The following is a 17,038-nucleotide window of genomic DNA, read 5'->3' as shown; positions in this document are numbered from 1 at the left end:
GGAGAGGAGACGATAAGTTTGGCTTTGCTCAGGAACAAAGCCCCATGTACATGTGTGAAATGATCAACAGCCGAGCTTTTAATAAAGGGAAATTCAGCTCCCCACAGGAATAGTACCTTTTCTTTTAGTCTCCTTCGCAGTCTGTCTTTGGAAGACTGGAGCAAATTGACCTTTGGCCTTTCCCCGATGCGCTCATGAACACTGTCTCTCCGCTTGGTTTCTGGTTCCTGAATGTACTGCTGAGACTGTCTCTCCACAACCTCCGTGCTCCGGTGCATCTCCAGGGGGATGTGCACTGTGCAGACGGCGGCGTCCTCGATTTTCAAATTCTCAGTCTCTTTGGCATTTCTGTGCGTTTCTTTGTCGTTGGGCGAGTGCTTCTGGTTGTGGTGCCATCGCCGGTTTTGGCTGTAGCCATGGTGGCCTGGCCTCCCTGAGGAGTGAGGGGGTTGGCCTCCCTGGTAGAGTTTCTGGTGTTCCCTGTTGTGTTTGGCAGTACCTTGCTGATGATCCGTGTGCTGCTGCTGTGATTTGTTTCCTCCAGGAGGCCTCTGTTGTCTCCTGCAAACACAAACGGACAAGTCAGCATGCTCAAGCCGCTCACCTTCTCCTACATTCATCTGCACCAGGAGAGCAACAAACTTGCCACAACAGCTTCCTGAACAAGGGCTTTCCAGTGGTGTAATTTGAGGCACTGACGAAGAGAGCGATTTCCTGGGGAGTTGCTCAGCTGTACAGAGTAACACAGCAGCCATGCAATTGGAACATCTTAAAAAATGATCCCAAATAATAACAGTCCAATCACGTTTGCATTACCCAAGCCCACAGCGCACTCTCATGCTGATCAATACATCTCCAAGCCCTGCTGGGACCCAACACAACTTCCATAGACTCCTGGATGATCACCACCAAGAGTCTTTCACATAATTCCCGTTTCCATGCTGTTTCTTTCCCTGGGACTATGCTGCAGGGAGTATCTAGTAGGGTGGTCACCCGCTCCTGACTTAAAAGGCTTAAAACAGCCTGGGGAGAGGGCTGCGGCAGGGAAGGAAAAGCAGGGGCTGATTGGGGGAAGCAGCCTCAGCTGGGGGCCAAGCCCCAATCAGGCCATGGCTGGCTTAATGAGGGCTCAGGTGGTCCTTATAAGAGGGCTGGGGCCAGAAGCCAGAGGAGCACTCTCTCTCTCACTCTTGAGGGAGAAGGGCCTGGCTGCCTGGAAGCTGAGAGGGCACCTAGACTGAAGCAGGGCTGGGGGAAGGCCAGAGGAGCTGGGGAGCTCTGGCCTGGAAACCCCCAAGGCTGCTGGCCTTGTTAAAGGCCAAGAACAGGTACTGGGGCTACAGAGGGGTAGCCTAGGGTAGGCAGAGGCAGCAGGTCCAAACCCCCATCGCCAGTGATGAGTGGCACTTACACTGCAGTCTGCCCAAGGGAACGGGGGCCAGTTGATGACTGGTAGTAGCCATAGTCTGAGGCGAGGTGGGGATAGAGGGTGGGGGTTCCCCAGTGAGGGGAGACCCAAATCTGTGGGGGTACTGCCAGGGGGAAGCACCAGGCCTGAATAGGACACCGGGGTCCAGGAGGGACTTGGGCCCAGAGGCAAGCGGAACACCGGCCTGCAGAGGGCACTCCGGAGGCTGGAAATGCTAATTCCCTGGACGACCAGCAGGAGGCGCCACAGGGGTGAGTCCCACCCCGTTACAGAGCTAGACAGAGTGAGCAATCTCTTGTGCATCCTTGACCCAGTTCTCACATCACTATTCCCCCTCCTCTCCCATTTTTCTTTCCTTCCCGGTTACAGTCAGCTGCTCTCACTTGCTCTCTGCCACCTGCCTGTGACTGTCCCAAACAAGTCTCCAAGCCTAACAATTCTATTGGTCTTAAATACAAATAGGTTTTATTGGTAGATTACAGAAATAGAGAGAAAAAATATGACATCAAAAGGAATGTAAAAGAAAAACCAACTAGACAAAGGCTGCAGAATATGTTGTTACAGGAGGAAGAATGGTCCAGTGGTTAGGGTCCTAGCCTCGGCCTTGGGAGGCTGGGTTCAAATTCCTGTCACAGACTTCCCATGCAACCTTGGCAAGTCACTTACACTCTCTGTGCTCCAGCCCCTACATCTGTAAAATGGGCATTCCCTACATCACGGAGGTGTTGGGAGGATAAATACTTTAAAGATTGAGGCATTTAGATACTACAGTAGTGGAGACAGATAGCTAACCCTAGGCTTCAGTAACAAAGATGGCTTCACGACACCTGAGAAACCGTACATATCGTTGCGACCAGTGTATCTGATCTCGGCCAACTGGGTCTGTATTTCACCATTGACCTGGCAGACTAAGCCACCTCGTCTCAGATAGTCTTTGTGTCTCACGTCTCACTAGAAAGACTTCCCCTCTTGTAGGGAAGAGCTCTGTGCGCCTTCCCAACAAAACAGGAGAGATGTTATATCGCCATCCAAGATGGTACAAAACCTGACACATGTCTCTGAACTTCCCCCAAGAAGCTTGGTTGGATTTTCAAGAGAGTTAGGTAGTCAAGTCCCATTGAATGTCTAATTGCTTTGGTCCCCTTTGAAGGATTCCAGCTTGTTGCTATGTTAGTTTAGCAATCCTTTCTAGACCAACGATCTGAAGGGTTGGCTTCTCCCAACCCAGCAGTAAAAACGTCTCTTTGGATAGAAGCCAGGCAAGGAAGAGATCTCAGGAAAACTTTTCCCCATAAGTTTATGGCAAAATAAATTTTGGTTGTACCCCCACACTGTTCCACCAACGTGGAGCCCTCGGTTTCAAAGGGGCCTGCTTCTGAGTTCTTTAAACTGTTCTCGTTCAAGTAGAAAGTTATTTGAAATGTAACAGGAGTTGCTAAAATTGAGCATCAAGGGACAAAATTAGAAAAGAAAATGAACAAATATAAAATCCAACACTCGACTGCCAACTCTCCCTATTCAGACCTTACTTTTCAGCAAAGCCCCGACTGTTTTCACCCTGTGCCCTACAAAATGCCCTCCCACTTCTATGGATTTAAATAGCATTTTCTTCCCAAATGCGCCTATTTATGGCATTCATAGGCAGGCGTGCCTGTGCAGTAACACTTGCTGAACATTAGCAGGTTCCTGTGAGGGCCAGAGGAGGAACAGAAGAGTGTCACGTTATATAAGAATGTGGCGTGTGGGCTTCTGCTCCTTCCTGACAGGACCCCAGTTACTGCTCAGCTGTTTACTTTCTAGTGAAAAAAGAGGGAGTCATTATCCGCTCTGTCCGAAGAGACACGCTTTGTCCCTCTGTAGCACATGTCATCCAAAGCTCTAAAGACACTCTAAACACAATCATTATGTCTCGCAACACCCTTGTGAGGTAGAGGAGAACCTTTATCCACTGAGTCACTGAGAGCTATGGTGGAGATTTACCCAGGCACAGATGGGAATAAAAGTCCGCAAATGATTTGCCCAAGATAGCACAGCTAGTCAATGGGGAAGTTATCTACTCAACCCACGAGTCCTGGCTCTTAGCCCCTTGCTCCATCTACTAGATTACAGTGTGTGTCGCCCTGAAAAGCAACAGTGAAACGAATGAAGTAACCTGGCCGCACATTCACTTGTGTCCACACTCTGTATTTTCTCTACAGGAGCAAATGTATCTGGTGTGGGATGTTTCCCCAAAGCAGACACTGTCATCCTAAACAACAAACAAACAAACAAACAAGGGTGTGCCTGTAACACTGAAAAGTGAGGACATTTCCCCTTCCTCCTTTCTACAGGAAGCTGAAGGAAATTCCTGCCAGTAGATGTGGCCAAAGGATGTCTTGCATTCTCCATCTGAACTTGGATATTTCAGATTTCCAAACAGGCTGTCAAGACAAGATTATCGGGATTTGCAAAACATGAAAAAAGGGGAGGAAGTTTAAAGGCCTGTTTTCATAAAAAAGGACAGGATTTAGGGCATCCTATGACCTATGTGGTTTTCCATTGCTTTAAACCAGGTTATCTTCAAGGCAACACCAAAATAGAGTTTAAAAAGATGCGCAGGAATTTTTTTAAGTATACCACCCTGCATCCAAATCCCATTTAGCGGTTGTGTGCCTTTTACCAGGGTTATTTCCTTTACTCCCGCTATTGATGATCCAGATAGCTGTACATCGAAATAGAAGCTCTTGCTCTTATCTAATCTACTCTCTCCTCCAGCTCATTCAGTCTGGTGACTGTAACATGACAACCGCTTCCCCATGGCAGTGACATGTGAGGTCACCAGTTCTGGACTGTGAATGCATCAAGATGGGGGAGCAGACAGTTCTAAAAAGGAGGAGAGCCTCTATTTACAGTGCTGTCCCTTTCAAAGGAGACACCCCAGAGCCCTGGATTGCGTTGGCGTCTCACTGACTGCATTAGGGCTAGCAGTAAAACCAGTAGCCGTTCCCAGCATGCCCACTGTCCTTTTAACACGTGCTACATTGTTTAAAAAGCATGCTGGATCGGCACTGTAAAATTCACCACTTTTCAGGCCCTTGGGGTTGCAATGACGCAGCTTCACAATTTGCACTGACAGAAGGAGAGAGGCTGTAGGGAGTGAGGCAACCAAAACATTCATGAAACTGGCTTTCCCCTTCTTTCTAGGCCCTTAAACCTCAACCCTCAGAAGGCTGGATCTTTTTCACTGTTCATTTTCAGACATTCTAACATTTGAGTTTTTCAAGGGGAAGAATTTTTATAAAGAATGTGCAATTTTGAGTTTAGGTGTCAGCTGGACTCCAATGAAACATTTTTGCCTTAACTTTTTAATTTTTTTAGTAAAGATTTTTGTTCGCAAACAGATGTTTTACATGTAATTAAATGTGTTGTGACCTGTATCATTCCCCTGCAATATTTGCAACCCAAACACAATAACATCATACTGCTGCATAAGAACCAGAAACTGAGACTGAATATAAACAGAAAGCAAAACTGACCAGTTAAACTCTGGTGTTCAAGTGGAGGGAAGTGCAAAGCAATAGAGAATGAAAAGTAACAATGTAAGGAGTTACTAGTAACCTAGGTAAAGATTTTTTTAACTCACCTTTATAATGACATTGCCCTATTAAGGATAAAGCTTAGCTCTCAAATACCTCTTTACACACTTACAAAACAACGTTCAACTGTATTAATGGAAACAAATATATATTGTTAGAGCCTTGTGTGGAGAATCTATATTTGTAACATGACTGTAACTTCCAGCAAACAGGAAAGTTTCCCGTCTTCCTCATCTCCTTTTTATTTCTTCTCCCATTCAGTTTGCAAAATTTTTTTTGAATGTCTCAAACCTAAATTCAGTGGTATGAGACTAAACACGAATTCCTTCCATTGCCACTGAGCACGAGTCTGTTCTTCCCACATTTAGCCAAATATAAGCCCTCAGTCTTTATGGTTAAGAGCCAGTTGGCCTCAGAAAATGGGCTGAACTAATGCGGGTACCAAGGAATACAGTTCTGATGGGCAGACTGGTTTGGCAGACAGATCTGGAGACTGTTTAGCCACTGACCACTGTAATATATTTATGAATGGCCACTTCCTTTGTCAGAGCACATTTAGCAGTTCAGTGCAAATTTGTTCTAGGAAAAGTATAATAAATTGCTATGTGAAATGTTTTAAATTTATCTGGAGGGGAATTGGAGGATGAGGATGAGGATGAGACTGAACCACAGAGTGGGGATTATTCGCATTACCAGTACAAAACCAATAGTGAAATGCAATCTTATTGGTTTACTGCAACAAATTTGTGTCTGTCCCTCTTATGTATATGCACATTTGCTTGGCACAGATCTGGAAATTTAGAATATTAAAAGACTCTCTCTCATTAAAGATCCAATTTTGGGCTGCAACAGTAACACAGGAACGTGAAAGACACACTCAGGATCAGCGTTCTGACAGTCGCAAAGACAGCATTCAGATGGCAAGCAGCTGAACACACACAAATGCAAATTTGCAAATAGAGTCACCAATTATGACGGAACACACGGCAGTTAAACAAGTAAGGAAAAAAGTTTACAGAAAATAAAGAGGCAAAGGAAAGAAAATGTCAGACACATAGTGATGTCATTGACTTGGCAGCCGGCAGAAGCAGAGAAACTGTCCAGCATTCATTCAAGCAAACGTGGAGAGAGTGTGACGAGTCCAACCTCTTGCAAAACAGCCCAGACAAAGCAGAAGGATGCCTGGGGAGAATGTGAGGATTCTTCAAGTGATGGAGAACTGTTCGTAAAACTTAATGAAGAAGCTGCAGATTCAAACTGAAATATGGATGACATACAGGGATCACTTCATCCATCACTAAAAGCAGCGACTTCTGGGATGGAACACAGCAGCCATTTAACAGCTCACAGAAATACACAACTTTAGATACTGTTTTCCCCCCCTCAGCTCATAGAGCCGAGAAGCGATGAGAACAGGAAGTGAAGGAAAAGGACAGTTACCTGTTCCCTAACTGGCGTTCTTTGAGATGTGTTGCTCAGGTGTATTCCACAGTAGGTGTGCGTGCTCGCCACGTGCACCGGTGTTGGAAGTTTTTCCCTTAGCAGTAACCGTACCGGGGGAGCATTGAAGTGGCACCTCTATATCACGCTATAAGGGGAGCCGTGTGCTCCCCTGACCCTTGGTTCCTTCTTGCCAGACAACTCCGACAGAGGGGAAGGAGGGCGGGATGTGGAATACCCCTGAGCAACACATCTCAAAGAACACCAGTTAGGGAACAGGTACCTGTCCTTTCTTCGAGTGATTGCTCCTGTGTATTCCACAGTAGGTGACTCCAAGCTGTATCTGATGGAGGTGGGTAGGAGTTTAAGGGTTTCCGGGACACAGTACTGCCCTACCAAACCCAGCGTCATCCCCTGCCTGGGAGACGATCACATAATGCGAAGAAAATGTGTGGACAGAGGACCACGTGGCAGCCTTACAGATGTCCTGGATCAGGACGTGGGCTACATAGGCAGCCGACGAGGCCTGAGCTCTCTTTGAGTGCGCCCTGACGATCGGTGGTGGGGGAGCCGTCACCAGGTCATAGCACGTGCGTATGCACGAGGTGATCCAGCGGGAAAGGCGCTGGGTGGAAGTTGGTTGCTCCCTCATACACTCGGCTAAAGCAACAAACATCTGCGAGGATTTTCGGAACAGCTTAGTCCGGTCCAGGTAGAAGGCCAGTGCCCTACACACATCGAGCATGTGAAGGCAACATTACTGGTTGGAGGAATGGGGCTTTGAACAGAGCACCGGGAGGAAAATGTCCTGTTCCATATGGAAGGCGGAGACCACCTTCGGGAGGAATGAGGAGTGTGGGCGAAGCTGGACCTTATTCTTGTGGAAGACTGTATGTGGGGGTTCCAAGGACAAGGCCCTAAGGTCCGAGACACATCGGGCTGATGTGATAGCTACAAGGAATGCTACCTTCCATGACAGGTGAGACCAGGAACACGTGGCCAAGGGTTCAAAGGGAGGTCCCGTGAAACGGGATAACACTAGGTTTAGATCCCATTGCAGAACGGGAGACCTAGCATACGGGAATGAATGGTCCAGGCCTCTTAGAAAGCGGGAGGTCATAGTGTGAGAAAAGACCGATTGGTGGAAGGCCGACATGGCCACCAAATGTACCCTGACAGATGTGGGAGCTAGTCCTTGGGTCCTAAGGGATAGGAGGTAATCAAGGATAATCTGGAGCAGTGCGGACGATGGGGAGGTTCCCCGCTCCACCTCCTGCCTAGAATCTGGTCCACTTTGCCAGGTACGTCCGCCATGTGGACAGCTTTCTACTTTCCAGCAGGACTCGTTTGACGTCCTCTGAGCACCTTTCCTCCTCCTCATTTAACCACTGAGCAACCACGCTGTCAGGTGGAGCGCGGCTAGGTTGGGATGGAGGCGGTGGCCTCCTTCCTGGGAGAGGTGGTCCAGGCAAAGCGGTAGCCTCTGCGAGCGGGGGGGGGGGGGGAGGCCGCTAAGAGGTGCTATGAGGATAACCCACGTCCTGTCTGTTTTTACTTTTTGCAGGACCTTGCCGATCACGAGAAAGGATGGGAAGGCATAGAAAAACTGGCCTGACCACTGCAGGAGGAAGGTGTCCAAGATCACCCCCTTCCCCACTCCTCCCCTGGAGCAGAACTGGAGACAGCGCCGGTTCTGGTCGGTTGCAAACTATGTAAAATAGATTATGAGCCCCCCCCCCTTACACACAACAGGTCGGTCCAGTCTTGCACCCACTGAAATCAATTGCCCAACACTCATTGATTTGAGGGAGCACTGGCTCCAACTGGGCATTAAGGTCAATTAGCTCTTCTGTAGCACTACTCATGGATCAGGCCTTTCATTTGAGACAGTGATAAGGTGTCATCTCTGTCCCACTCAGTGTCCACTAAGGTGCTGAGACCTCCAGTCTGGCTGGAGAGCGATGGGGACCAAAAGAGGTGACCAGAAAGATCCAGATTCTGGCACTGCTACTCATGTGAAATATCCAGTATGGGACTCTATGGATTTCTGTGCATGAGTTCTTGAATTAAAAACATCCCCTCCCCCTTCCAATGGAAATGGGGATTTGCTGTTCTCTGTTTCTCAGATAGGCTAGCCATGTAGAGGAAACATTTTTCTTAGCCTGAGGTTTTCGTCGGGTGCAATGTCAGAGTTTTAGGCTTCACGCCTGAAGCCTAGTGTAAGGCTATTGCAATGGGATATAACAGGTGCCTCTGAGGAGACAAGGCCATCCTTCTAATGACGTGTTGAGCTTCATGGTCCTCACTTAGGGCCTGATTCAACAAGCCATCCTTATTCAGCACAGCACAGACTGCAGCCTGGTCTACACATGTGTGCTGTGCTGAATAGGGATGCACTTTAGCACATGCTTCAACACCTTATTTCTGATACTAGGGCAGGATGGTTTTCCCCTGCAGTCCCTTGCTTGCTCATCTCTTTTCACCTTGCTCTTACAAGCACCGCACTGTGCACCTGCACAGCACAGGATCAAGCACTCAGAAGGAAGTGAGTGTTAAAAAAACAACAGCCGCTAAAGATTTGTCTGAAACCTGGGTGCAGCTTCTCAGCAGACTCCAGTGGACTAATGCCAGTCCACACCAGCAGAGGGTCTGACTCACAGTTTTAGAAGAACAATCTGAAGACAATGTCAGTTGCATTCTGACAACACTGATCAGAGCCCAGGAAATGCACCATGCCTCGATCTGGAGCTCGGCTGTTCTCCGTGGTGGCAGATGACAGAACAAGGAGCAATGGTCTCAAGTTGCAGTGGGGGAGATCTAGGCTGGATATTAGGAAACACTGTTTCACTAGGAGGGTGGTGAAGCACTGGAATGGGTTACCTAGGGAAGTGGTGGAATCTCCTTCCTTAGAGGTTTTTAAGGCCTGGCTTGACAAAGCCCTGGCTGGGATGATTTAGTTGGTGTTGGTTCTGCTTTAAGCAGGGTGTTTGACTAGATGACCTCCTGAGGTTTCTTCCAACCCCTATATTCTAGGACTCTATGCCACTGGAAATCAGAGACGGTCAGAGCCTCTGTAAATTCTAGCTTTTTTTTTTAAAGCAGAGGTTAGTTTTGCCTCTTCCTGTCCCACCTCCATGTCACTTAAGGTGCTGCATTGCAGCGACTTCCTCTCTGGCTGGAGAGAAATCGTCACTAGGGCATGCTGCTCCATGCGTTGATCACGGACCATTGTTCTGGGAAAACCCAAATTCATATTCTTTGCAACAGCGTAGTGTATTTCCCCAAGACTCAATCTGTTCCCTAGCAGGAGGCGCAGTCGGGAGTGAATCAATGAAATATCAGTTCCCATGGAGAGACACACCAGAGCCATTCAGTGAATGGAGACACAGGAACTGCTAAATGCTATTTGGAAAACACCTGGAACGTGTTCTTATCCATACAATACTTATTTTGCTACCTAAGGCGTGAGCACTAATCACTGCACTGTGCCTTGAGAGGGAGCCTGGAGCTTGTGGAAGCCCTAATGCATTTCCTTTCGAGGAAATCCAGCTCAGAATTAACACTGACCACAGATACAATTGCCCCCATCACCTCTGCTTAAGAAAATGCTGCTGTTAATGTGGCCACATATACAACAGATTGGTAAAGTCATTCTGTACAGAGAGATTTTATGACTCCCTGGAAACGGAATAGCTGTGTACAATTGGTCCTCTGGTTGAAAAAGGAAAAATAATCAGGACAATGTGACAGTCTGTTTCCCCTGTCCTTTGACTTTTATGTCAAATATTAAGAGTCAAATCCCATTCCAGCTCAAGTCCCCGACAAAGCACCCATTCACAGGGTTTGGAACATCAGTCAATATGTAAACTAAAGAGACACTCAAGAGTTACAGATTAATTGAATAAGTATTAAAACTAACAGGCTCTGGTCAAGGTTACTAAGCTTAAAATGTGATGGCCCTTTAAGAGGGCGTATTTTCATTTGCACCATCCCTCTACACTGATTTTTAAATTAATGAAACGAGGTACCTTTCATAAATCAGGAAAACTGCCTGTTCTGCTGGGGGAGCCTATACACCACAAATCTAAGACTCCAGCTGTCTCAGCGATGACCAGAATATCACTCCAAAATGTACAGGATTCTTGTAAGTTTCAATATGTTTGCTCCCAAGAAAGGGGGGCTGGAAGACACGGTGGTGGGGAAAATAACTGCAGACACATGCATACAGTAGCTGTGATCTAAAACACAGCTGCTCTGCCTCATCAGCCTTGCCTCACATCTCTTTAGCTACATGGGTACTCTGAAGGCTCACCCCATTTATCTGGCATGTAGAAAGCCCAAGGACAACAATACATGGGTGCATTTTCATAGTGATTGCACGGCGATTTGGTCAGGCAATTCCCATTAATTCCAGTGAGAGTTAAGCGGCTACATCCCTAAAAAAGCATTTTGGAAATGTAACCCACAATGTACACCGGCACGTTTTGGCTGAGAACACCAAAATCCTGACTACTTACCTACCCACCCTGTGAACTCTCTGGAGCAGGGACTCTCTTTTGTTCTGTGTTTGTACAGCGCCTAGCACGATGGGGGTCCTTGTACATGACTGGGGGGCTCCTGGGTACGACCCCAAAACAATTAATAATACTCGCAGTCACTGGAGAGCCCAGGAAATTCTTTGCAAGAATTGGAGCCTTAATGCTAGCGTCCTGCCCAAATTCCAACTTTTTTTTTTACACCTGTTCTGTGGTTTTGTTTGAGTAAAGCAACTCCCCCTTCCTTCCACACACTGCCATAGCGTTGCTGTGGTCAGTTATACAAAACGCAGTTTGTCTATAGAGAGATACAGGTATAGATATCTATACACTAGATAATACATTACATAGGTCGAGAGCGGAGAGCTAACTTATATTAATCCTTTTCTCGGGGCAGACAGTGCCTTCTTCCAACTCCATAGGCCTTCTTCTTGGAGGCCAGCTTTACTATTAACAATGTGTCTCCTGCTGAACAGGAACTCCTATTAGTGGGGATGAAAAGCCAGCCATGGGGACATCTCAATGGAGAGGATTCTACTCTGCTCTTGGTCAGGGTCTCCTATTGCCACCGTCCCTTTGAATATCCTGCGGCTGTGAGGAATGAGTGGACCCCAAGAAGGCTGGAAGAACAGAGCACTGCAGGTGCATGTAGCCATTTTTATTATGAATATTCAGTATGGTTAAACCCATCTGATGAAGAAGTGTCTCCTCTCCCACTTCCCGCCTGACCTGTAGGGCTTTCCTGAAAATCTTACTAGTATAATTTTGCATTTGCGAGGGGAGGGAAAGAAGGTGAAAGGGAAGATTTTTATTTTTTTTACATCAAGAGTCAGCAATAAAAGTGTTACATGTTATGGGATCTAGGATACCAATGAGCTGACTGCTTTCTTCATTACTATTCTGCTTAGCTGACTGGATTAAGTTTGCTAGAAAAGAAAGAGCCAGAAAGAAGCACAGACTTCTTAAATATCCCCCCTGAACAAACCGATTTCTCTTGGCCCAGCCTTTGTGAATTAAGTGTTTCACTCAGCATGAAATCTGAAGGGAACCCTTCCTCAGCCAAGGAGGTGACCTCTTGACACCAGAAATCATACAACTTCCCTGAGATGTATGATGAACATAGTACTTTTGAAGGGGAAAACACCTAGGCTTGCCAATCTCCTCCAAATTCCAATTCATCACTTCGCTTAACTCTGGCACTGTTTGGCATAACATCCTTTTGTTCATGCAGAACAGCACGGGACACCGAAACAGCCCCTTCCCCCTGCAGCAGTGGTGATTAATTGGCAAGATCTTGCCTCAAGATAATATTGTTCTCTGTGATGCTGCATTACTTGCTTAGGCCCCAGTCCCGAGTAACTTTAAGCATGTGCACAAGCATTTGTGGGATCGGAACTTTAGGGTTTAATCCTGCTTCACTGGAGTCACTTGCAGGTTTGCTATAGATTCCAGTAGGAGCAGGGCCTTGATTTCCATTCTAGAGGTTCTGACATTTCACCAAAGATAGTTGTTTATACCCAAGCGAGTTCCATCTAAAGTACTTCTATATTGCCACAGTGTCTGAGTACCTGGCAGGTTTTAATGTACTGATTCTCAGAATACTCACAGCAGCACTAGTACCCCATTATACAGATGGAAAACTGAGATATAGAGAGGCTAAGTGGCCCAAGGAGGTCTGTGGTAGAGCAGGGACTCACTCTGAATGTGCCAAGTCCTAGTGTCCCATGGGTCATCTTCCTTTCTAGTTCCATCCTTGTTCTAAGTAATGTTATCATGGAAGCTAAATGCGGTTTCCAGGATGCAGTTTATTACAGCCCAGTTATGGCTGTTTGGTATCTTTGCTACGGCTTGGAGGGGGAAACATTCACATGAGCTTGACAGTTCCACACCTTTTAATCAAAAAACCTCAATACCCATCAAAAAAGAACGACGACGGACACCAAATATGGGGAAACGAACGGAACTTCCGTTAGCTCTTTCCTTTGGCTTCCTCCCCACAAATGGGTTTGGTTGGCTCGGGTTTCATTTTTGTTTGCATTCTTCTCATATGAGAAAGAAGCAAAGAAACATGTTAGCTTTTGAGAACAAGAATGAAAACTTTCACACATTTGTTATTTATACATCTTCATTCATTGATTTCCACACACAAAGCACCTTTCACCCCAAATTGCTTCATGGACGCTGTTACATACAGAAAATAGACATGGCCTGAATCTTCCAAAATATTTTATCATTTTGGGTGGCTAACCTGAGTCACCATAAAAAGGCTGGATTCTCATAAAGTGCTGGGAAACCCACCCTTTGAAAATCCGGTCTCAAGATGAGCACCCAAACATTCAGGCATCTGCTGCACAACAATGCAGGGCGAAGAGATTTTTTGACACAACCACCCTGCTCTTCGGAAAAGTTCAGTGAGATCTTTAAATGTACTTATTTACCATGCTCGTTACCAGGGTCTCTGAGCGTTTGCCCATAGCAGACAGGACTATGGTCTTGCTATCAAGTCCTTTTCCCTTACTACAAAAGTCACTTCATTTAGATATTATAAAAACACCAAAACAAACTGAGTACTACAAGAAGCTTTTAATACAACATCTGCCACTGGAAATGTAATAGCAAATATTTCAAAATGTAATACGCCGTTTAAGGCTGACACCTGAAGAGTTTGTATGGCTGATAATTTAATATGTTGCAAAAGGTGACGTTTCTGTTTTACTTAGGTTTCGGCAGAACCCAATTGAGCTAGGTGCTTTCTAAACACAGAGGAAAGCACAGAGGCAGGGAATGTCTCCTTCTCTCCCATTACTTCCCAGCTTCAATTCCAACCCCTTCTGCCCCTTCCTCCACATTGATCAGCAGTTGACTCAACCAGAGAAATCAGTGAAATAGACAATCAGATAGGCTATGGGCCACATCCAGCATCCACTGAAGTTAACAGAAATGCCACCATTGATTTAAAGGGGCAGTGGATTAGGCCCATCAGACCTGATTTGGCAAAGCACTTCAGCACATAATTATGGTCACTGAAGTCAAATGGGCCTACTCATGTGCTTAATGTTAAGCACGTGCTAAAATGAGTGACTGAATTGGGGCCTTAGTCGGCTAGTCTCTTGTAAGCCTCATGGAAGTGAATCCTCAGGTGGGATTAAAACAAAGTGGGTGCAGCTGCTTTGCAGACCAGCTCAGGGAAGGGTCCCAAGTACAGATGGCATGAAAGATGGCACAGAGATGGCATTTTTAAATGCTCTGTTTGGTTTTTCACAAATTGTTCTCGATGCCCAGGTATGACCCCTTCCTACACACAAAGCCTACTGCCAACTAGAAAGCCATCCCCATGATTCTCAAGCTGTTGCTTGGATTGTTGCATGTAGTTTTTGGCCTCTCTCTCTTTTTAATAAATATGCAGAAGTACTGAGAAATCTAATTTAGAACATGCTTAGCAATGGCTGCATTAGTGAACTGCAAGCGCTATTTTGCAGAGTTATGTTTTTAATCATTTGGCCTTTGGAAATGTAATGGCAAATACTTCAAGAAATCCTTAAAAAGAGCCTGCGAGTGAAAACCATTTCATTCTAACTTGTTTAACCACAGTGAACCACAGCATGCAATCAGTATTATGAAGATTCGCTGAGTGGAAATACGACGAGGGTCTTGGACTATTGCAGAGAAAGTGAATTTAATTAATATTTATATTATTTTACTACTCTACAATAAAAGAGCTCTCATCTCAAGCTCTAAGAGCCCTTTAAAAGCTTTTAAAAATATACCAACACCTAGTTACCCAAAGTTCAAATAATCCTGTAAGAGAGAGAGAATAAAATGTAGTTTAAATTCCCACCAACACAGAATCCCAACCAGACTCCACATCATCACCCCAGCCCTACCCATCACCTTATGTCCTAAATAGAACATATAAAAATCCCACCCACTGCCCTTTTGTTACAGCTGTTTTTATTTAGATCTCCATGACTCTTTGACCCGCGGGCAAGAGACATCCGACTGTGTTTTTTCCATAACCTATTTATACCAGTACTTTTTAGTCAACAAACATTGTCTTTCCTGCAGAAGCCAGAGCAAGCGTCGGCAGAACCTCCTACCGGCTGTCCAGACATGAGAATTAATTCTGATCCCACGACCAACGATTATTTCCGACTCAACTTGTTTGTAAAATATCAGTCCAAATAGCGAAGATGCTTTTGAGCTACACCTGCCCATGTATGATGGTGGCCCATTGTAAGCACATTAAATAAACTCATAATGATGGAACATAATATAGTATTTAAGGGTTATAGGACTGGGAGCCAGGATTCCTGGGTTCTAAGACCTATTCATAGGGGTTGTTTATTTTTCTCATCCTTGGGGTGAAAAATGAAGCCAAAGTGATTTCAGTACTGTTGGTTTAATGCAAAAAAGTAAATTTTTCATTCATGCCTTGAATGAATGACGAGCCTAAAACAAGACATTACCGGACATAGAGCAGATATTCAACAACTTCATGCCTGTTAATGACCTCTACCCCTTCCCACTCAATCTTGGGAACATCTTTGCTACAGATGGTCTCTTTGCAGACAAATCTGGCTCTAGCATTTGCAGGAACAAATGCAATAAAAACAATTAAAAATATTCACTAACAGTGTTTGGTTAACTCCTCATTTGCTTATAGAGGGACCCACGCTGGAGGGAAAAAAACAACCCCAAGTGGTTTATGTGATATCGGCTCCAGAATAGATGTCATACTTTTAATATTAATATTTTGGGCAGAGACTAAGAGAGGGAATGGAAAATATTTCCAGGGCCATGACTTCTTTATTTTGCAAACATCAGTTGCTAACTGGGGTCAGACAGAAATACTGTTCAGAAATAAGAGCCCAAACAACTCAAGCTGGCAGCTTCTCCACACACTAACCATGCCCTAAGGCGCTGAGAAGATTCTCCACATTGCTGACTCTTAGGTCTCCTGTGTCTAGTCTACGCTCCACCTGCCAGCATGTTAAGGAACTGGTTTTAAACAGTGTACTATAAAACTGGTTTCAGGTGAGACTATTGCGCAGGATGTAACTTGGCTAGAGCAGATTTTGAAAAGCTTGGACGTCAGTCTTGAGATTTCTTTCTTTTTCTAAATAAAACCACTCTAAGTCATGCCCTGTCCATAACTGTGTTAGTTGAACCCATTTGTAAGCGGCCTCCTAACATGATGGGCAGTGAATGCAGATGGTCGTTAGCACACTTCTCAACAGCGTAAAGCAGTGTCTCTCAATCTTTCCAAACGACTGTAGCCTGATTTGTCTTGCGTACCCCAACTTTCACCTCACTTAAGAACGACTTGCTTACAAAATCAGACATAAAAATACAAGTCTCACAGCACACGATTACTGAAAAATGGATTACATTCTAATTTTTACCATATAATTATAAAATAAATCAATTGGAAAATAAATATTTTACTTACATTTCAGTGTATAGTATATAGAGCAGCATAAACAAGTCATTGTATGAAATTTTAGTTTGTACTGATGTCGCTAGTGCTTTTTATGTTACCTGTGGTAAAACTAGACATTCTAGATGAGTTGATGTACTCCCTGGAAGACCACTAAGTACCCCCAGTGCTACGCATACCCCTGGTTGAGAACCACTGGCGTAAAGGAACACTTCTTAGGAACACAAAATTCCCCTTGCCCCCAAACACACACACAAAATTTGATCTTGATCCTCCATGGCTCAGGTGCAGGGTGCTGCACATATGGTATAAATACAGGGTAAAATGCAATGAGCAAGACAAGTAATGCAGGGCTGCCAGATCCTGCTGCTGGGTCCTTCCCAACCTGCTCCTGCCTAGGAGTAAGGGTCAAGCCTAAGAGGTGAATATGCCTCATTAGCATAGTGAAGATTCCATTTAATCCTTAGACACTCCCATTTTCTGCCCTGACCCCACCGTCCCCTTACCTTGAACACCTTTGAGTAAGGGTGTAGGCATGCAGGGAGCTAGAGAATTACTGCGGGAAGGAGGAACCTTGGTTTTGACCACACATAACTTCCTTTCATTGGGGCACAACAACTTT

General features: G+C 45.5%; 1 protein-coding gene across 11 annotated transcripts in view; it reads right to left on the bottom strand.

Moving 5' to 3' along the window:
- Positions 1 to 17,038, bottom strand: part of CTIF (cap binding complex dependent translation initiation factor) — a 351,966-nt gene that overhangs the window by 127,866 nt on the left and 207,062 nt on the right. For all 11 annotated transcript variants that reach the window (XM_045021188.1, XM_045021185.1, XM_045021187.1 and 8 more), the window contains one exon: positions 117 to 561. In XM_045021188.1, coding sequence (XP_044877123.1) covers positions 117 to 561 — 445 coding nt within the window. The remainder of the gene's footprint in view (positions 1 to 116; positions 562 to 17,038) is intronic.

This window comes from Mauremys mutica, chromosome 6 (genome assembly GCF_020497125.1).
Source record: "Mauremys mutica isolate MM-2020 ecotype Southern chromosome 6, ASM2049712v1, whole genome shotgun sequence".
NCBI classification, from domain to species: domain Eukaryota; kingdom Metazoa; phylum Chordata; order Testudines; family Geoemydidae; genus Mauremys; species Mauremys mutica.
The sequence above is the reverse complement of the archived record's forward strand: the minus strand, read 5'-3'. Positions and strand labels throughout refer to the sequence as shown.